Source organism: Eretmochelys imbricata, chromosome 1, assembly GCF_965152235.1.
Source record: "Eretmochelys imbricata isolate rEreImb1 chromosome 1, rEreImb1.hap1, whole genome shotgun sequence".
Taxonomy (NCBI): domain Eukaryota; kingdom Metazoa; phylum Chordata; order Testudines; family Cheloniidae; genus Eretmochelys; species Eretmochelys imbricata.
The window spans coordinates 120,277,448-120,298,887 of NC_135572.1; the positions used below are offsets into that span (position 1 = coordinate 120,277,448).

At 45.0% G+C, this 21,440-nt stretch overlaps 1 protein-coding gene across 1 annotated transcript in view; it reads right to left on the bottom strand.

The window, feature by feature from the left end:
* The window catches only part of EIF5B (eukaryotic translation initiation factor 5B), a 72,492-nt gene that overhangs the window by 2,264 nt on the left and 48,788 nt on the right, over positions 1–21,440 (bottom strand). The window contains exons 14-22 of the mRNA XM_077814598.1: positions 20,586–20,727; positions 18,101–18,232; positions 17,291–17,473; positions 16,998–17,159; positions 14,047–14,178; positions 7,933–8,064; positions 7,758–7,834; positions 7,474–7,638; positions 215–353 (exon numbers count right to left, since the gene is read on the bottom strand). Of these exons, the coding sequence (XP_077670724.1) occupies positions 215–353; positions 7,474–7,638; positions 7,758–7,834; positions 7,933–8,064; positions 14,047–14,178; positions 16,998–17,159; positions 17,291–17,473; positions 18,101–18,232; positions 20,586–20,727 (1,264 nt within the window). The remainder of the gene's footprint in view (positions 1–214; positions 354–7,473; positions 7,639–7,757; positions 7,835–7,932; positions 8,065–14,046; positions 14,179–16,997; positions 17,160–17,290; positions 17,474–18,100; positions 18,233–20,585; positions 20,728–21,440) is intronic.

A 21,440-nucleotide genomic window follows, 5' to 3' on the forward strand; every position in this document is an offset into this window, starting at 1 on the left:
GGCACATATGTTCACTCCAGGCCATGCTCCAACACTGGCCTATCATGAGAAAAAAGGATGATTTTAGGGGAGAGAGCAGCTCCTACAGAGATCCTGTCCTTTTGGGATGCATATATAGCAGCTTTAGCAGGAACTGAATGTTGTCCTGCCAACTTCATCGGGCCAAAAAACTCTTTATTATGCTCATAGTAGAAAGATGAGAACGCTTACTTACATTTTTGCTAGGTACACACATGAGAGTCCCCTGCTTTACTTGGCCTGCTTCCACCACTACACCCATCACTATTGGGTCACGGGAGTTGAAAATAAACTGAGGGAGTATTTTCATCTTGCAAGGAAATACTGCTATATGCCTAAAATGACAGGGAAGAGGGAAGAGGCATTTTGAAATAATGCATATAATGCAGTTAGTTTTGGACATTCTCTCACACACACACACTTTAGACTCATTTATAATTATTTTAGAGGAGAATATTCACTGAATGTGAACAAATTCTGAACAATTCTAGTTGAAGCAGATCATATAGGAAAGTAGCTTGGGCGAGCTTTATTTTGACTAGCTTTAACAACCATCTAAGAACAAATGAAAGTAATTACAAGAATACCAATTTAAAAAAAAGAAGTAGAAGTAACATTGCAAGGGTCTCACATTTGTCACGACCCCCAGATCAAATTTACTCATTATACAAATTAAAAACAACCCATCTTTTTAACTGTGAGCCCTGGAAACTTGATTTGAGATCTGAGAGGCAAGCTGGGTTCCTGCTTGTTTGCACAACACCAGCAATATGGATTCTGCAGGTCAAATGCTGCCCTCGGGTCACCTCTACAAGCTTTGGATGGGGCCATATTTGTTTAACCAAGGTCAGAAATAGTCCTAAAAACTGGAACTTGGTTAACAAGTGCATAAAATGTGCAAGAATAAAACAAAATCCAGTTCACTCAGCCATTGCTTCCCTGAATCTGCAAGACTAACCAGAAAGAATAGTTAAATTGTTTTTCTCACTTAAGTAAGCAGAAAGGATTTCAAAACCCCATACTCCTGATAGATCACCCTGCAGCCCCCTCCCCTCATTCTGGGACGGACTCAGCGGTGAGGCTATACCCTGACACAGTGCAAGGGCTGGGCATGCCCCAGAGTCCGCACCTTTGTGCCCATGTTGCAGTGTGATCTCCCAACTCTGTACAGCCATTGGCCTATACTCTCCACTACCATGTTGGAGCCTCCACATTTGACAAATAAAATTGGCAGAATCTTGCAGAATTTTAAAATATTGTGCACAGAATTCTTAATTTTCTGGGCAGAATTCCCTCCGGAGTAGCAGCTGAAGCAACTCACCAGGGTTTCCACGGTATGCATCTGATGAAGTGAGCTGTAGCTCACAAAAGCTCATGCTCAAATAAATTGGTTAGTCTCTAAGGTGCCACAAGGACTCCTTTTCTTTTCACCAGGGTTAGCAGCCCTGCGACAGGCACACCAGGTGTGGGGCAGGCAGGCTAAGCCCAACAGGATCCAAGTGTGGAGGGGCTTAGCGTGGGGGACCCAGGTGTGGTTGAGAGGGTTCTGTGCGGGGCACTCTGGGTGCGGGGGGCTCAGTGAGGGGTCTGGATGCACGGGGACTCGCCGGGCGGTTCCAGCTGCAGAGGCAAGGGTTTCTGCAAGGGGGAGTCCAGGTGAAGGTGGCTGGGGCTCAGCAAGGAGGGTCTGGGTGGCGGTGTTATGGGGATCAGCAGGGGAGTCTCGGTGGCTCAGCGAGTGGGTCGGAGTGCTGGGGTTTGGGGCTCAGTGGCCGGGGGTGGTCTCGAGGCAGGGTTGGGGGAATGGATGAAGAGGTGTTGGGTGGGCTAGATGCAGGGGGGTAGGGGTCGGACAGATGGGGAGCTGCTCCCCATACAATGACCCCTCCCCCTGTGTCTGAGGAGTGATGGGGACAGGAAGTGAGGGGGGAGGTTGCAGAGCCAGGGGAGGTTTCTGGAGGTGGTTCTGACCCAGACCTGGGCCCTGACCCCAGCCACTCCATGCAGAGGAAGTGCACTCCTTCCCCAGCCCAGCCGGGACTAGCAGCTCCCAGGAGTAAACCCATCGCAGATCTGAGTAAGACGATGACGTTACTCTCTTTGTGCAGTAACGACAGTTCTTCGAGATGTGTCCCTATGGGTGCTTCACTGCAGGCGTGCTTGCCTCCCTGCGCTGCTGACTGGAGTACTTTGGAAGCAGTGTCTGTTGCGGCCACCCATGCACTGTCTCTTCTCGTGCTGCACCACAAGGCTAGTCAGCGTTGGATGGGTACTGTCACTCTGAGTGCTTCACTGTTGGTGATTCACGAGCTGTACCCCTTCTGGAGCACCGGGACTTCGCAGTTGGGGCAGTTACAGATGACAGAATTGTAGAGTAAAGATGGCATCGGAGGTGTTGTCCTCAGTGACTGCATAGTATTCTGCCAAAGTGTGGACTGACGCCCATGTCACCGCTCTACAGGGCTCTGAGATAGGAACACCCTTGAAGAAGGCAACAGATGAGGAGATCAACTTTGTGGTGTGTACACGAACAGGGCCTGGAAGGATCATGTTGCGAATTCGGTAACACTGTCTCATGCAATTCAAGAGCCACTTAAGAGAACTTTGGGGCTGATATTGCTACACCCTTGGATCTTTCTGCAATGAATAGGAAAAGTCATGGGGACTTCCTAAAAACACTTGTCCTGTCAGGAGAGCCCTGGCCTTATACCATGACATCTACGGTATGTTTTATAGCCTCTCTGTTGTCTTGGTGAGGCTTGGGGTAGGAGACTGGAAGGTGAATCAGTTGATTCACGTGAAAAGGAGAGATTACCTTAGGAATGAATTTTCAAAGTGGCTTGAGCATAACCTTGTCTGGAAAAAATACCGTGTAGGGAGGATGCGCCATCAGAGCTGCTTCTCTCTCTTATTCTCCTGGCCAAGGTAATCACTTCCAGGAAGGCTGTTTTTATAGATAATTACGTCAGCAAACAGATGGCCAGGGGTTGAAAGGGAGGCCTAGTCAGACCTTCCAGTACCAGGTTTAGGACCCACATGGGGATAGAAAGTCAAAGTTGAAAGAAGAGGTTTATTATTTATACCCTTGAGGAATCTTTTACTCAGCCAAGTAGGAGCAATCAAAATCATGAGGGCTTTGCCCCTTTTTATTTTCAGCAAGACCTTCTACAGCAGGGGAAACAGAGGGAAGGCGTCCCATGGGATGAGAGCATCACCCAGGGAATGGAGCAGTAGTGTGGACCTTTCCTGTTCAGGTAAATGGCGAACAGGTCTGTGAACGGTTTTCCCCATCATCTGGATAGGTCGTGAAGTACTGTTGGGTATCTCTCTCCACCATGGTCGTGTGGGAATTTGCAACTGAGACTTCTGCTATCAAGCTTTGTGTGCCTGAGAGGTAAGCCACAGAAAGCGTAACATTGTGGAAAATGGACCAATTCCATAACTTCATCGCCTCTACACATAGGGACAGCCTCTTGGCTCTTCCCTGCTGATTGATATAGTACATACAGGCTATGTTGTCTGTTAGGATGGGTGTGTGATCCTGCGATCAGCGGGAAGAAATGGTTGCAGGTGTTCTCGACAGCTCTTGGCTTCAGGAGATTGATGTGAAGGGACATCTCCATGGGTGACCATTTGCCTTGTGTCATGAGGTCGTTTGGATAAAATGCCCCATCTCATGAGTGATGCGTCGGTGGTGAGGAGCAATGGCTGATGTTTGAGAGAAGGGAATCCCTTTGCAAATGTTGGCTGGGTCCTTCCACCAGTCTAAAGAGTTTTTTTATCCTGGTGGGTAGTGACAGGGGTTTGTCCCACGTGTCCTTGTTTGGTCTGTAAACCAAGCCAAACCACATTTGGAGGCATTGCATGTGAAGCCTGGCATAAGGTATCACCACCATGCCCACTGCTCTGTGTCCCAAAGTGGGAGGCAAAGATTGGCCAACATTTGTGGACTGCTTTGAACAGTGTCTACGAGTGTGACTAAGGATAGGAACCCGTGTTGAGGTAAGCAGGTTTTGGCCTACAATACATCGAGGTCAGCTCCTATGAATGTTAGGTATTGCATTGAAGTAAGAGTTGACTTCTGGGTGTTGATCTGTAGACCCAGTTCTGTGAACAAATGTATCGTAATCTCAGTGACTTGCTGAGCCTCCATGAGAGACTGGGGCTCTGAAGAGACAATCATCTAGGTATGGGTAAATCATTATCCCTTGACAGCGTAAATGAGTGGCCATCACTGAGAGAACCTTGGAACTGAATCTGAGAAATAATCTGTGAACCGGTAGGATCGAGATGTGAAAATAGGCGCCCAGGAGGTCGAGAGCTGAAAGCCAGTCTCCCTGTTCCAATGCTGGGATGATCATTGAAAGTGTGACCATCTTGAATTTTTGAGCCTTGACAAACTTACTGAGAGCTCTGAGGTCTAGTATGGGTCTCCAACCTCCTTTCCTTTTGGGTATTAGCAAAGGAGGAATAGAACCCCTTGTCTCATAGATGTTGGTGTACTGGTTCTATGGCTCCTAGCTGGAGGAGGCAAATCTCTCGTTTAATAAACGTTTGTGAGAAGGGTCCCTGAAAAGGGACAGGGAAGGGTATTGTGGAGGGGGCAGGGAGGTAAAATGGAGGACCTGGTTTGGATGATCTCTAGGACCCATTGGTCCAATGTTATGTGTTCCCAGGCATTGGGGAAAGCGGCCAATGGGTGTGGAACAAAAGTCGGCTGTGTCAGTCAGGGAAGTAGTCTAATGGCGCCTTGACCTGCCCATCAAAAGTGGTGGTTAGACAGAGGGCTGGGATGAAGATTGTGGGCCAGATGGTTTGCATTTAGGGAACTTCCCTTTCTTTCTTTGGAGCTTGTAGTGGTGCTGAGGTTGATACTGAGATGCCTGTGGTCTCAAGAGTAGCTCTGGAGTCCTTCAAGGTGTGAACGGAGGAGTCAGTCTTCTTAGTGAAGAGCTTTGTGCTCTCAAAAGGGAAGGTCCTCAACCATGGACTGCACCTCTTTTGGGAATCTCAACAAATGAGGCCATGATGCTTGTCGCATCGCTACAGACATGGCGATGGACCTAGCTGCTGCGTCGGCCGCATCAAGGGCAGATTGCAGCAATGTCTTTGCCATTAATTGGCCCACTTGGATAACTGCCTTAAAGGAGTCATGATGTCCCTCTGGCATCTTTTCAATAAAGTAATTCAATTTAGACTAATTTATGTAGTCATATTTCACTGTGAGGGCTTGGTATTTGGCAATATAGAACTGTAGAGTGGCCAAGGAGTATGTTTTTCTGACAAAAAGGAATTGCAAGTGCCTTGTTCTATCGTAAGGAGTAGCCCTTGACTAGTGTTGTCGGCCACAGAAGTTGACAGCATCCACCATGATGGAGCTGGGTGGGAAAAAAGGGAATTCAAGTTCCCTGGCAGTGACAGTGTTTTTTTGTCTGCTCGCTTTCAGGTTGGTGCCACTAATGCTGGGTTTGCCACATAGTCTTTGCCAGGTCTAAAATGGCCTCATTAATTGGGAGGGTGATCTCTGAGGACGACATCAAGGAATTGATGGTGGGTGTGCCTGACTTCCTCCAATGGTATCTGGAGGGTGTCTACCACCCTTTTTTTTTTTGCCAGCTCCTGGAAGAGACAAAAGTCATCTGCCAAAGGTGGTGGGGGAGGCAGGATGGCTTCATCTGGAGGAGGAGGAGGAGATGGTCCTTGGTGTCATTTCCTTCTCAGTACTGGCTTCCTGCTCCTCTCTCTCTTGAGGTGGTTCCAAAACCCTGGATGTTGCACCGGAGGGGGTGTGCCTGGAGGGTTCTTGAGTGAGGCTTGAAGTTTGAGAGGCATGCTGTCGGTGCACTGCCCAAGGGTCCCAATGTGGCCATTACTGTGGCATAGAGCCCGGTGGTGGCACCCATGGGTGGCTGTACCAAGATGGTGGGGGTGGGGAGGAGTGCATCCTTGGGCCATGTTGGTAGTGAGCACCATATGGAACTTGGGAGAAGTACTCTGACACTACCTCCCCTGGCTCACTAGCTGAATCCTTGCTAGAGAGCAAAGTGGCATGGCATGGCATGGCAGCAGGAATATTTCCTGTGTTTGGTGCAGAAGTTCGGTGCAGAGGTCTTGGTACCGAGATGGAGACTTGAGTGCATCTGGCATGCAGAGGTCTCTGGAATGACGGGATTCTGCTGGTACCAATCATTCTGGCATCGGTGGTGGTGCCAGGATGGGGGGCAGAGACCTTGTCTGCACCTGTCTTTCAAGTGCCATGTGAGCTGTCGCTGGCTGGACTCATGTACCGGGAGAGTCTTTTTTAGAACATTTACTCTTGTCCTTCAGTACCGTGTCCATCCAGTCCATGGGCCTGGCAGCGGTACCAGCAGCCACCAGTTTTTGTGAGGCATGACTGAGGTGGTCTCAGTGCCAATGGTGCTGAAGATGCTGGACGAGATGATGATCACTTATGGCTATCTCGGGGCTCACTAAGGGGACTTCCAACTCTCTTCTTGGATGACTTGCAAGTGGGGTCCACAGCCTGTTTCTTCAACTCACATCACTTAGATGTGTGAGGTTGTGGGGAACACTCATGTCTACTAGGTGACTGCTATCACAGAGCTGCCTCCATGAAGATGATCTACTGGAGGAGCTCTGTCTTTGCGGGATCCTGGATGGAGTTGTTGGCAAAGACTACACTTCTGCTGTGTGTGGCCTTCCCTGAGATAGCGAATGCAGTAAGTGCACTTATCCACAACTGGGATCGCCTCTTTACAGGTGTGTCACTTCTTGAAGCCTAGTGAACTGAGCATACCCCATTGAGGGGAAGGGTCTCCAGCAGGGGAAAAAAGGCAAGAAGAAAAATAGTCCTGGGGGGGAAGGGGGGTGGGAGAGGAAGAGGAGAGAATAAGAAAGGAGGAGAAAGAAAAAACAACTAACTAGAAGTAGGTAGAACAAGAGAACAATAGCCTTAATGGACTGCTAATGGCACCATCTCTAGCCATGGGTAGCTGAGAAAGATTGTGGGGAGGCAGATGGGATTAGCCCATGTGCACTAACTAGCCCCGTGGCGCAGACCAAGGAGAGAGAGCACACATGCAGGCCTAACAGACACTGCTACCGAAGTTCGCCTATCAGCAGCTCAGAGATGCAAGCACCTCTACAGTGGATCACCCATGGGGACACTACTCGAAGAAGAAGCTCCATTTTATATGGTCACTTCAGGCTAGATCTTATGATGGTGGTTTTGTAACTGGAAGAGTCCTAGTAAATCTGCTCCTGAGTGAAAAAAGTTTCGCTGCTCGGACTGTAGAATTCTTGAGGTTTCCATAAAAAAATAAATTGAAAACCCCACTAGAATGTCATGAGAAGAACTCCATGATTAACAGAAATATGCATTCAATCGTATGCTTTGCATTTCATTAGGGATTACACAAGTTTGAAAGCCTCCAAATAAGGACAACTCTCACTTACTTGAACTCTTCCTGTTTCTGTTTTTTGTAGTCTTGCCTGTATTTTGTAAAGGCGTCAAATAGGTGATAAATTATTTCTGCACTAAAAATTCGGACTCCTAAACTATCAGCCATTTCCTGGGCATCTCGTTCAATCCTCACATCAAATGCCAGAATTACTGCATATCTGCAAGTTTAAAAAAAAAAAAAAAGAGTCAGCTGTGAAGTAGCCTACAGAACAAGTAACAGTTGGAAACTTTACCATACATCCTAATGAGCACAGCAGCATAAGAAAAAGTTACTTACTGAGGATCATGTTCCAGCATAACTGATGCCTTCATAACATCCTTTTTATGGACAGGACCTATGTTAATTCCAGCATACTGTTGGGAAAAAGCAATCAATGGCTACCCGTTCTTCAGTTAGATGAACATAGTTATGGTATGAAACACACTAATTTTTTGTTTTATCAAGTACTTACTGGCACTTCTGATGTCTTAAGAAATTCAAGTAGTGCCTCCAAAGAGCCTAATGTAGAGGCCTGGACATAAACACCTTTCTCTTCTAACTTGATAGCATTCAGCGTTTGCTTCAATTCATGTATTAACTCATCCTTTAAAAAGAAAAGCCAGTTTTAGCAATCTTACCAAACTACAATAGCCTGCTAAGCTTCTAAACTCCTCTATCCATCCACGGTCTTCTAATGAACCAATCAATATGGTATCTGGACACCATGTGCCAACTTATATAATTGGCCTTCTGTTCCACCACTCCATGGCTAAAGTAACCGTCAGTATAGGGAGAAGTTTCTTCTCCCCCTCCAATATAGCTAGAAGAATTTCTGGACCATGAAGTCCTACCAAATCACTTGAAGATTTTGCAAAAAGATAGGTTTTGCATTATTATTGACAGAGCTTATCCTCTTCCAGTGGTTGCAGACATGTGTTCCACTCAGATGTGTGCACGCCCAGCGCACCAAAGCTGGAGAATTTTGCCTAGCAGTACCTTTAGGGGCAGTGCTTGCTTCCCTCCCCTCGTAAGCCCTCCACTGACTATACGATGGCAACACCACCCCAACCCCCCTCAGTTCCTTTTCACCACCCACAGCTAGCATCTGAACACTTAGTGTTCTTTCCTTCACACTTGTCTTCACAGCGTTTTGCATCTTCTTTGTATACAGTTATTGTTAGTACCCTTAATCAGTCAATAATAGGAAGCAGTTAGGTATTCTCCCCCAGTGGGATACCCTCATCAGGGTTTAAATATTGTCCTCTGCATGGGGCAGCTATCTCCAATACTGATCCCCACACCAGAAGTGTATTGTGTCTTGGGGAAGGGCACTTTAAAGAAAGGTACTCTATATGTAAGTCCTTTAAAAAGAGGACACAGGTAGCTATAGACTTAGGATTAAAACAGCACCTTCTCAAGCAGGCAACGAGGCCTGCCTCAATGCGGGTCTGCTGTGGAGAATCAGACCCCTCAATGAGTGCTGCAGCCAGTATGGACCGGTGCTTCTTGACCAAGCTTGGAGTACTCGCCCAGAAAAAATAAAGGGACTGCTCCCCTTCATCGGGACCCCTGAGAAAAAGAACCCACAAAACAGATTGTGGTTGTTTCAGAGGACAGCGAGAGCATCTGCTCCACCTAAAAGTAGTACTGAGTAGGACCCAATCTCTGGTTCTGAGGTGGGATCAGGATGAATCTGTACCGTTGACTCCAGTTCCACCTCGGGGGCGCCCTCTGAGTCTGGTACCCTTGACAGAGATGACAGCACTGTCAGTTTCCACTCTGACAGCCTATCAGATTTGCTGTGCCTGTCTGTCCCTGTTCCACTGCTTATTCAGGATCATCCAGCTACAGTGACATCATCTGCCGAGTCCTCAGCTCTCCTGGGTTTGGTGGCAGTTTCCTGCTGAAACTGAGCGTATCGTTGACATGGATAGAATCCTTGGTACCGATACAGACTATGACGTGGCCTGCATCCGCTAGCCTGGGAACAGCTTCATTTTTGACACCTATGCCCCTTTTGGGGACCAGTATGACTTCAGAGCTGATCCCAGTATTCAAAAATCCATCAACTGTTCCTTTCATACAAATGCCACTGTGGGGTTGGGCCATGGATGGTGCGGGACGCTTGGTAGCTCAGTCAGGAGTGGCCCCACCGCCACTATCAAGCTATTTAGAGGGAGCCTCACAAGTGAGCACAGAGGCGCCTTCCCCATCTGGTTCTCGAAGGTTGTTCAAACACTGCAGGAGTCCTAGTCAGGATTGGTACTGTTGCCACAGAAGAGACAAGGGACCCTGGCCTATTTCTAACTTTCCCCTAATGCTAAATATCCTTATCCACAGTGGCTTCCCTAGAAAGTCCCTCGCTCGGTGAAGTTCCAGTCTGCTCACCCTAGAACAGGGCTGGGCAAACTTTTTGGCCCAAGGGCCACATCTGGGTATGGAAATTGTATGGTGGGCCATGAACGCTCATGAAATTGGGGGTAGGGTGGAGGGCTCCGCGTGGGGGTGCGGGCTCTGGGCGGGGCTGGAGATGAGGGGTTCAGGGTGCAGAAAGGTACTCCAGGCTGGGACTGAGGAGTTCAGAGGGCAGGAAGGGGATCAAGGCTGGGGCAGGGAGTTGGGGAATGGGAGAAGGTCAGGGGTGCAGGCTCCGGGTGGTGCTTACCTCAAGCAGCTCCCAGAAGCAGCAGCATGTCCCCGCTCTGGCTCCTAAATGGAGGCACGGCCAGGTAGCTCTGCGCGCTGCCCTTTCTGCAGGTGCCACCCCTGTAGCTTCTGGAAGCAGCAGCATATCCCGCCTCCTGTGTGAAGGCACAGCCCCGTCTGCAGGTGCCACCCTTGCAGCTCCCATTGGCTGCAGTTCCAGCCCAATGGGAGCTGCAGGGGTGGCGCTTGGGGCAGGGGCAGTGTGTGGAGCCCCCTGGCTGCCCCTATGCATAGAAGCCAGAAGGGGGACATGCCTCTGCTTCCGGGAGCCACATGGAGTCACAGCACATGCAGAGTGGGTCAAGCCCCTGACCCTGCTCCCTGGCTAGAGCGCCGGAGCAGGGCAAGCTCCAGACCGTGCTCCCCAGCGGAAGCTCAAGGGCCAGATTTAAACATCTGATGGGCCGGACGCGGCCCGTAGTTTGCCCACTCCTGCTCTAGAATGACAACACCTGTACCTCCAGTAGGCTCCCCACTGAAACTACCTGTCCTGCAGCCAACAGCAGAGGGAGCACCCTCTGCATGAGGGCACCCTGAACCTTTGGGATAGTCAGAAGTCATTCCACAAAGGATTCCATTTGCTCCAGCTACCTCGTCCTCTTCAGCACCAATGACACAGTGGTACCTTAGTCCCCATCTCCAGTACCAGAGGATTGCAGATCGCATCAGCATCTGCTTAGATGCATGGCGACGGCCTGAGGTATTCAGTTCAAGTTTATGCAGGAAAATACCCATACGTTGGTAGATATCCTCCAGTCACTGGTTTCTGGAAGAGTTGCCCTCCCGATAATGAAGCAATATTAGAGCCTGCTAAATCTTACAGAATACCCTGGCTTTGTTAATGCCCACAGCAAAGTGCACTGACGAGAGACTATGTCCCAATGCAGGACTTCAAATCCTATTTCACCCATCAAGGTCACAATTCCCTGGTTGTGGCAGCAGCAAATGAGTGAGACTGTGAAGAAATACATCTATGCCTCAAGAGTCCAAAAGGCTAGATTTGATGGGGAGAGAGCTATTTGACTTCCCCCTTGCACATGCGTATTGCAAACCAGCAGACAATTACCATGTCCAAAGTTGTAGAAGAGTTTCCAGAATTCTCCAGGGAGAAGTTCAAGGCCTTTCTTAGGGAATGTCATTTAGTGGCCAAAACTTCTTTGCAATCAGTCCTAGATATAGCAGATGATACAGCCAAGGCCATAACCCTGGATGAAACTATGAGAAGAATCTCATGGTTACAAAACTCTGGCATAGTACCTTAGATCTGGCAAAGCATATAGTGGACTTGCCATTTGATGGTAACCTCCTACCCTCAGAGAAAACGGAGGAGACATTACCTTCTTTCAAAGACTCTTGGGGAACCCTATGCTCTTTGGGAATTTATACCCAGGTCACACAGGTGGCATTTTGGGAACCAAAAGCAATATCATTCTGAGCAATATTTCCATCAGCCTTCCTACCCTGCAAGGCAGCAAGCTTTCTTCTAAAAGGGGCATAAGTCACTGAGGAGGAAACCTTTTTGGTCTACTTTTCGTCAAATGGCCTGTCCTTTTCCTTCTTCAGCCAGATAGTCCGTTTGACCACTGTTTTGAGAGCAGCACCTCAGTTCTCAATGTCATACCTATGCCCCAGATATTGGAGGACAGGCTGTCTCACTTCTACAGTGCTTGGGAGATTACAACTATGGACAGATGAGTTCTAAGCACTGTGAAACTGGGTTATGCCATTTAGTTGCTAGCCAGCCATTCTCCCCTCCCCTCCCTCTACCCCATCCTCCAGGGACCTCTCTCACGAATCACTGCTGTTACAGCAGGTACAAATCCTGTGTACTCTAGGGCAGCTGTTCTCAAACACATTTCTCTCCCCCACCCAAAGCTTCTCAAACCTCACCCCTCTTCTCAGCCCTCACATGACTGGTTTGCTGCTCTTGATCTTCAGGACACTTATTTGCAAATGACAATCTTCCCAGGCCACAGGAAGTTCCTCAGATTCCTGGTCACTGGCCATCACTACCAGGGCATGGTTCTCCCCTTTGGACTGTTCCAAGTGAATAACTGTTTGCATTACCACAGCTTATGAAGTTGCTCAGATGATGCCTCCACAGTCATTGCGGGCTCATTCAACAAGAGCTCAGGTGACAGGGCTGCATTTCTTCTTAGCAATGTCTCAGTAGTAGATACCAGCAGGGCTACGATGTGGTCTTCTGTACATACTTTTGCTAGACATGCTGTTATCACCATGGCATCGAGATCTGATGCCAACTTTGGGAATGCAGTTCTGCACTCACTATTTAAACAGACTCCAAGCCCATCTCCTGCTGGAACTGCTTGTGAATCACCTGAGTGGAATACATGCCTGCAACCATTCAAAGAAGAGGAGACAGTTACTTACCTGTATTGTAACTTCTACTCTTCGAGATGTGGATGCAGACATGTATTCCACAACCCATGCTCCACCCCTCTGCATCGGAGTCTCCAGCTGGGGATTTTGGTTCAAAGTAACTTAGAGGAGGTGGGGTGGTGCCTTTATATAGCCATGAGAGGGGGGAGAGCGAGCACTGCCCATACAGGTACTGCTAAGCAAAATTGTCCAGTTTTGGTGCACTGGCATGTGCATCCCTGAGTGGAATACATGTCTGCCCTCACATCTCAAGGGACAACAGTTACGATACGGACAAGTAAACTTTTCTTCACTCCATTGCTCTCCCCTTCCTAATACAGTAATAGTCTCTACTGTTGAGATGGATGAAGCTCTGGTCAGTCAATATAGGCAGAACGTCTGTCAGATATGTGCAGTGTCTTCACTAGCGTAAGAGAACAAAGCTGCTCCTTTCTGATCAGCCACAAAAGCAGAGACCCCTAAAATCTTGTACAGTAGATATTTTTTAAATGCCCTTTGTGGTACAGTGTACTGAGCAAACAGATTACATATTACATAAAACGGACTGGAAGAGACTAGCATACAGACCTCATTACATTCACAGCAAAATACTCACTCCTGCCAAGGCTTCCCACAATATTAAAGACGCAGTCCAGTTCCTTGACAAACACAAACTTTCTATTCCCTTAATTTTGGTAAGTGCTCAGATGGTCACCGTATGGAAGTTCTTCTATATCCATACATGCCAGTCAGAATTTTATGACTTTATGGAATATGAATTTAACATTTGTTTTTAAACTAATATTAAGTGGACAGTTCTGGCAATTGCGTGATTAAATCACTGAGGCAGTCCATTTATACCATTTGATGGGATGAAGTTTTTAAAAAGTGAATTTTTGATTCAGACAATTAAAAGCTCATCCAGAACTGTAGTACATCTATATTAGTACAAGGATATGGAACAATTAAACATGCATAGGAAAAAGTCCTCACTAAGTTTCTCTTGTGTAGTACTTCTTAACAAATGCTGAAGCCAGTTCTGTAAATTCAAGTATTCTGATCTCACTAATTTAAACAAATTTATATTTTGGGCTAATCACTAATTTTAATAAAATAGGTCCAGATTACTACAGGTCCCAAAACAATAATTATACATACAAACTGGAATACTGGGTAGTTTGGTTTTTAATAACTATCTCACAAGCTCCAGTAAGCTAATTTTCTACCTGGTAATAAATGAGTCACGGAAACACTAACAAATTCCACTATACTAGAGTTCAGGTTGTAGTGTTAACAGAAAACTATCATACATTACAAAATTGTTTTAGATACAACAAAAATGGCTATGTTTCCTGCATGCTGAAGTTTCAACATTTTAACAGATTAAAAATTCCAGTTTAAAAGTAAAAATGAAAATCTTTTTATCATTCAGTGGATTTCATGTTACTTGGCATTCCATTATAGAGCCTACTGGAATTGTATATGTTCAGCAATGCCTCACCTTAAGAACTGGGATCTCATCCTCTTTATGAGCCACAAGCAGGGGCAAACCAGCCAATGTTTTCTCCAAGTCTTTCCCAAGAATCTTTACGCCCTGGGCTGCCATAACTTCTTTGTGTTTTTCATACTGGTTCTGAAGAAGAAAGAAAAATGTTCATTTAAGAGTTCACATGGATGTTCCTTAGCAGCACACAGCAGGGGTTTAGCTACTCAGCAGATCACCTGGTCATATGTCCCTCTTTCCCTATGCTACCAATAAAGAGACAGTCAAAGATGCCTAATTTTATGGCTGCACAAGCAAACAAGGAGGCACAGACTCTGACAATCAAGCCCTGTAGCACAAAGGCGGCTCAGGTCTGTTCCCACTTCTTCCAGTTTTTTTAACCTTCAATTCCCTGAAGCAGGGAGCGTGTGCCTCAGTCTGCATGCCCAGCTGCTCTCTCCTTAATTCTTCCTCTTGCGTCTCTCTTACACCCAGAACTAAAGAAGAGGCTCAAGAGAGAAAGAAAAGGAAACCCAGAAAAAAGCAGACAGAAAACAGAGCAGCAGAGAATCTGTCAGCAAGTCCCCTGCTTCTGGCATACATTTAGCTTGTTTTTGTGGGTGGGGGAGAGAGGAGGGAGGTACAGCAGACAGCACTCTACAAAGAGTCTACAAGGGCTCTGAGGCCGGACTGCCTCTGCCCCCCACCCCCACACATTCAGCATGACTGGAGAGTAGGTGGTCTTAGAGGAGGAGAGTAGGCAGCCCTTCCTAATGGTCTCTTTCCTGATGGCAATACACCGGTATCTCCCCCTCTCTCATCTCCCTGAAGCTCCAGCACTGTTCCTCCACAGCCTAGGGGAATCTTGCAGATCCCTCTCCTACCCAGACTCTCCCTACAGAAAGACATTTCACAGTTTCAGCTTGAAGATACTGTCAAGTCAGTGTCTGGATTCATTTCCTCTGGACGGTCTCTACCTTCTCTGGAGATTCCAGTATAGCTCCCTAACCCCTCAAACACCCCACCCTTTCAAGCTCTCTGGAGGCACCCAAATTCATCTCCTGTCTCAAGGGTGATGAAGTTTCTTTAGGTGACCCTAACCTGCTAAAGGAGCCCATTTCCCATTGGACCCCTCAGGAAGTGACAAGAACTAAGGAGCCCAGATTCTCAGTAAGATTCAAGCTCTTAAGTGCACTCTGAAAATGGGACAGAGGCAAAATTTTACCCTTGACTTTAAACATAAGGGAGCATGTGCACAGATGTGCCTTCAGTTCACACTCCCACTGTAAGCAGGTACCCAGCAACTGGAGATGAATCAAACAGGACCTTGCCCTGAGAATGACAAAGAGAAGCCTTAGTATCCAGTCTCTAGCCCTTACAGGCCAACAGCAGTACCACTGGACACCAAGGACAGGAAAGCTAACCTAGCACTTCATAGGGCCCCCAAGAGGAGTTGTTGTCACCATCTGCATTGCCACTCAATCCGCATGGGTGTCCAGGTGAACCTGGACAAGGTGCCCAATCTCCTTACTAGAACTAGACCTATTAGTGTTGTCAGATTCCACTAAGCCCTCTTCCTTCCTCTGCAGCACCATTTTCAATTCAGCCAGGATTGTGTGGTCACCACAGTAGGGCATCATCATGCAAGACCGAAAATGGAATGCCAAGGTGATTGCTAAAATCAATTTACCATCTTGCCCCATTATAGTGTCCAATTCTGTGAAGCCCCAAGGATCATAGAGCCCTGCAAGGACATACTTCCCCAACAAATGAAAAGATGGTCCTATTGTTAAGCTTGGGCTGGGACTTGAGATCTGAATTTTAATCTGAGAAATGTTTATGATCTCTGTTATGCAAAAGGGCAGACTAGTGAGTCATAATGGTTCCTCTGGCCTTAGGACTAGGAAATGCTCCAGACCTTACTCTACTTGAAATGAAGGCAGTAACAGAGAAAAGCTCTTCTGCTCCTCATCAGGTTCTAGCTTCTCCTCTCATAAATTAACTTTTCACTTCTGTGGCTCTCCTCCTCCTTTCAGAATGATCCAGAAGTCAATATTCTAACCTCCCTGTCTACTTCCTAGCTACACAACCCTAGTGAGATCAGGCTGGCCCAGTCTTCTATCCCTCCTCAAGCAGGCTGCAGCACTGTGCAAGGGTTTCATTCCCCTTGTCTCAGGACACCTGGCACCAAACATCATAAAGAACTTTTCACTTCTGTGGCTCTCCTCCTCCTTTCAGAATGATCCAGAAGTCAATATTCTAACCTCCCTGTCTACTTCCTAGCTACACAACCCTAGTGAGATCAGGCTGGCCCAGTCTTCTATCCCTCCTCAAGCAGGCTGCAGCACTGTGCAAGGGTTTCATTCCCCTTGTCTCAGGACACCTGGCACCAAACATCATAAAGTACTGATTCATTGGTTCAGTAATTTCACTTTATATTTGAATGTTGTTGTTTTTTTAAAGAAGTGTTTCTATGGGTTTTGTAAAAAGAAAAGGAGCTGTAGCTCACAAAAGCTTATGCTCAAATAAATTGGTTAGTCTCTAAGGTGCCACAAGTACTCCTTTTCTTTTTGCGAATACAGACTAACACGGCTGTTACTCTGAAACCTATGGGTTTTGTATTCATTTTACAAGATCTCTCCCTTCCATGTCTATGCATTATACGTAAACCTGGATAACCAGAATAAATATACCTTGATGCTTGTTAATATACATTGGTGTGGTTATTCTTTGATCCTTGTCCTGAACCACTTCCACAGTTAGACACATCTGTGGGAGTATGGATGTGTTGTAACCTGCAACTTCTTCCATTTATTCCCCCTCCTCACTTTAATTTGATCATCTTTGGATACTTGCTTCTATGATGTAAAGTGTATTGAATACTTCTCTGGGTTTCCCCCTTATTCTAATCTTTTGTTCTAATTCTTAAGATTTCCCTAAAATGCCACCTCCACATGCTGTTCCCATACCTTAACTCGTAGTTCCTTCATAGGGGGAGGTAGCAGAAGACCTCGAATCTGAGTTACTATAGGACCTTCTACTCCAGGGACAATAATGGTATCACCCTCCTTCAGACGTCCATTAATCAAAATTACATCTATGGTAGTTCCCATGCCTGGAAGTGCTTTGACCTAAGAGATATGAGAAAGAGAAAAAAAAAAAAAAAGTTAAACACTTGCATTTCAACTCAGTTTATCAGCCACAAAAAGGAAAAAAAAAGTTTGCTAGACAAATATTCTAAAAAGCACGGACACTGACTTACCTCCATAACCTGAGCTCTCAGTTCCTCACATTGGGCCAGTCTCTTATTCAGCATGGTTTGCGTCAAATCAACAAGAAGAGCTATCAGACTCCCCATGCCATCCCCAGTGTGAGCAGAGGTAGGTACCAGAGAAACAAAAGTGCGGGGATCCTTATTCTCAAAAAACAAAGCAGCATTCAAGCCCTAGAACCAGGAACAGTACAGTTGCATGGAAAATTACCACATCAACACTAACAGCATGTAACATCACATTTTTCAAATCCTGAATTCAAGTCCTAGCTCCATTTCAGTAACATCTTAATAACGCGGCCTCAAATTTCACACTTTAAAGCACAAAAAAGAGGGCAACAGACAACAGCTCAAAATCTGAGTAAACCCTATAAATCTAGTTACTATATTTTAGCTTATAGGCAGTTTCTGTGCGACCAGAGAGAGGCTGTGAAAACTAAGTATTGCTGGAACACAATCACACTAGTTTGAAGAAAAAAGGGACGAGATAGTTTCTCTCAGGTGATTCAAATGAGGGGAGAATGTGTAAAAAACCCAGTCTGTTTTTGCTGGCGCTACTGATGCTGCATTCTCAACAAAGTGACCCAGGACTGGAATGGGGGTAGAGAAAGCTGTCTCTCACCAAAATAAAGCAGATTTTCTACTTTTTACATAAATTGAAACTAATGATTAACACACTGATAAAGGGTCAGAAAATACACAGTGTGATATTCATACCATAAGAAATCTCTCTTTGGCTTTCAAAAGTTGTCCACCTATTTTCACTTCTGTTAACAGAAAAAAGTTAATAATCCAACCTACCTGTTGTGCAAATTCCACAACGATAGCTTTTGCACGTTCCTCAAATTCATCTTTTGTGTTTTTCTTCTGTTTCTTTAACGTGGTAGCTACATCTGTATCAGGGCTTTTTTTCCAGTCATATAACCTATCAATCTTGAAAATACAATTTTAATACCGTTATGTCATGCTTTGCTATGTTCAGAAGTGCATTCCTGGGTTATGCCTACAGAAGTCAACTGTCATTTATGACCTGCCTCACATATGAATAGCTTATAAGAAATATTTAAGTATTTATCACCATAGTATCTAGATGCCAATTTATCCTAGTGACCATGTGTATGGTTCAAATATAAAAAGATTTCCTACATACATATATCCTGTATTGTAATGGAAAAAACAAACAGTACTGGAGAATATTTCCTGAGTGCAATAATTACTTTTTTTTAAAACCTCAGACTGTTGAATTGTGTCTTTTGATACATGTGCAAAGTGTTTTTTATACTGAAGTGGTAGTTTAATTACATGTATTGCATCAAGTTTAAGACAAAACAAGTGGGAAAAGATTTTAGTCTTCCTACTTCCCGAGAACATGACTCTCTTAAGTCATGAGTTTTTTTTTTTTAAATAAAATAATGTTCTTGGTGTTTATATACAGTAAAGAAAGGATACACAAAGCCCTTGCTGAAAGGGTATTTAACTGTTTATAAAGCTTATGGGTGAGGTTGGAATTCCTTTCCTGCAACAGCACAACAGAAATTAAGTCAATATCAACAGCAATTTGTTTTTTTTAAAGAAGAAGGTGTGTTCAGAATGGGTGTCAAAAACAATAAAAAGACATTACAGAATGTATGGTAATTCCCAAAGCACGTTTTAAAGTAGGTCACGTTTAGTGCAAGGCATTATGGTCATTTCATTCAAATCCCGACTTAAGGCTTGCTTCTTTCACAATGCTCATAAAAGGTACATAAATTAAGACCTTTTTAACTGGGCCATAAAGTAGTACACATACCTACACTGTGTAACATGATTTTATTGCTGTGACTGTCATCTTCATCACTCCTTACCTTTCTTAACCCTCGCACATTGCGTCACATCTAAAAGTTACACTATGGAGCTCACTGAGACAAGGTCTATGTCCGGAGGCACTTTACAGAACAGACACAACATGGAGGTGTTTAAAAAGTAAAATAATAAGATTTGAGGGCCTCTGTAATTAAGGTTTAAGACACTTTCAAGGTCAAACTGCCCCTCCCTCCCCCCACCAGTAGACAAGAGTCCTTTAAGTAATTGCACAAAGGTTTCTCAACTCCCTGCCACCCTTAATTCTGAATATTTACTAAATACTTTGAAAGCAATATGCATTAACACCCATTAAAAAGAAAAATAAGACTGCCAGCGTGTCACATAACATATGGCAAAGCTATCTGAACACAACTTAGTTTTCTTAGCACCATTTATATAACCCACTTTAAAATGTACATGATCGCTGTAACATCAGGATTTCTGTAGTGTCTTAGTTTTTCCTTTCATACAAATATTTCATTGAAACTTACAAAATAAAGATTAAAAACATTTTACTATGTAAGAAATCAAAATGCCTATCAGCATACCTGAAAATGCTGGCCAACTACTCAATTTTAAAAAAGACAAACTAATTACACATATTTTTCCTCTACACTTTGTCACCTAATGTTGTAGTACTTGAAACCAGTCCTTACAATGTATTTAAATTTGCTCAGTGCTCTGCTAGGACACTGAAACCTGTCTCAAACAACTAACATCTGTTGTTAGTTTAGAACAGTGGTCTCCAAACTTTTTGGCTCGCACACCCCAGGGTGAAGACCGGAAGACCTGCCGCACCGCCGACGGAACAGGACCAAAAGACCCGTCGCAGGGGGTCCACCTGAGGGGAACACCAGCAGTGGACATGCAGAGCTGTCGCCGAAGAAAAAAAAGGCAGAGTGTTCCTGCTGCCGCGCACCCCCTGGGATCATCTCGCACAAGGGGTGCGTGCACCTCAGTTTGGAGACCAGTGGTTTAGAAGACCCACCTCAGAAGATGCCATCGCTTGGCTAAACTACTATGCACACACTAAATAAATAGTTAAAAGGGGAGCAGAATCGTACTACACCTTTGAATTTTACAAGGTAAAAAAGAAAAAGGTATCACCCAACAAATTCATCTAAGTATATTACAGAATGATTGAAGAACAACTTCCAGTAATGTGAACCACACAGAAGAGCTATGAGATTAACTGAATAATAAAAATTTCTTTAAGGAGACTCCTTAAACTGCTCTGCAAAGTCTATGAAAGTCTTATACTTAATCTCAGTTTCATTTACAGAAAAAGATGCAAGTCAACAGAAAGACAACTAAGAACCACGGCTTCAGCTCTTACAATGGGTTAATGGCACTGTTCATAAACACAATTCAATTAACAGACAAAATAGTACAGTACATATTTGATACTGAATTTTCTAAATACATCTTTGAAAGGCCATCTTACCTTGTTGAGCGCTACAATAAAGGGACACTTCTTGGATTTCAGCAGGTTTATCGATTCAATTGTCTGGGGCTCCAAACCATGCATAATATCAACTACTAGAATAGCAATATCACAAAGTGAGCTTCCTCGATTTCTTAGGTTGCTGTGGCATTGGGAAAGAAAGAATGTCATTCATACAGTAATCTGAATATTCCATAATGTTTTTTTTATTAGAAATGTTTTTTTTTTTGTTTTTTTACATCAGGGTCAACTGATGTTTGCCCAACAAAAAGTGAAAATCTTGTGATTTGCATTAAGATACTGCCACATTACTCACTCTTCCCAAGAGACAGGAAAACTGATTAAATGACATGCCAGCTATATACTATTAATAGAAGATCACTTCCAAAATGTATTAGAGTGTTTCTATAAGTCCAAGTCCATTAACAAAGGAACACATTTGTGAAAGACTTTGTAGGCAAACCTCTTAGGAGGTGTAATACTCAACCAGCAAACATTAGGTATCACACTGTTTCTAACTCGCCCTTTCTGAGAAAGATTATTAAGAAGGTGATGAAAATTGCTCTAAAGGTCCTAAATCAGATCACTGTAATTCAGTTTTGAATCTAAGTATGGACAGAGACTGCACTGATCATACTCCTTAATGCCCTAGCAATAAACAAAGTTCGGGTAATCCATGCAGATTAATTATATCTTCAGTCTCTAACCATGTTAACCAAGAGGTCAACGCCTCCTACTTCCCTCAGAAAGTTAACACACTGCACAATTAACTTATCCACATGTCGACGCTAACTGTTTACTCATGTTCCTGAGTTTATAACTGAGGTTATGTTATACACTGTGTTATCTGGCAGA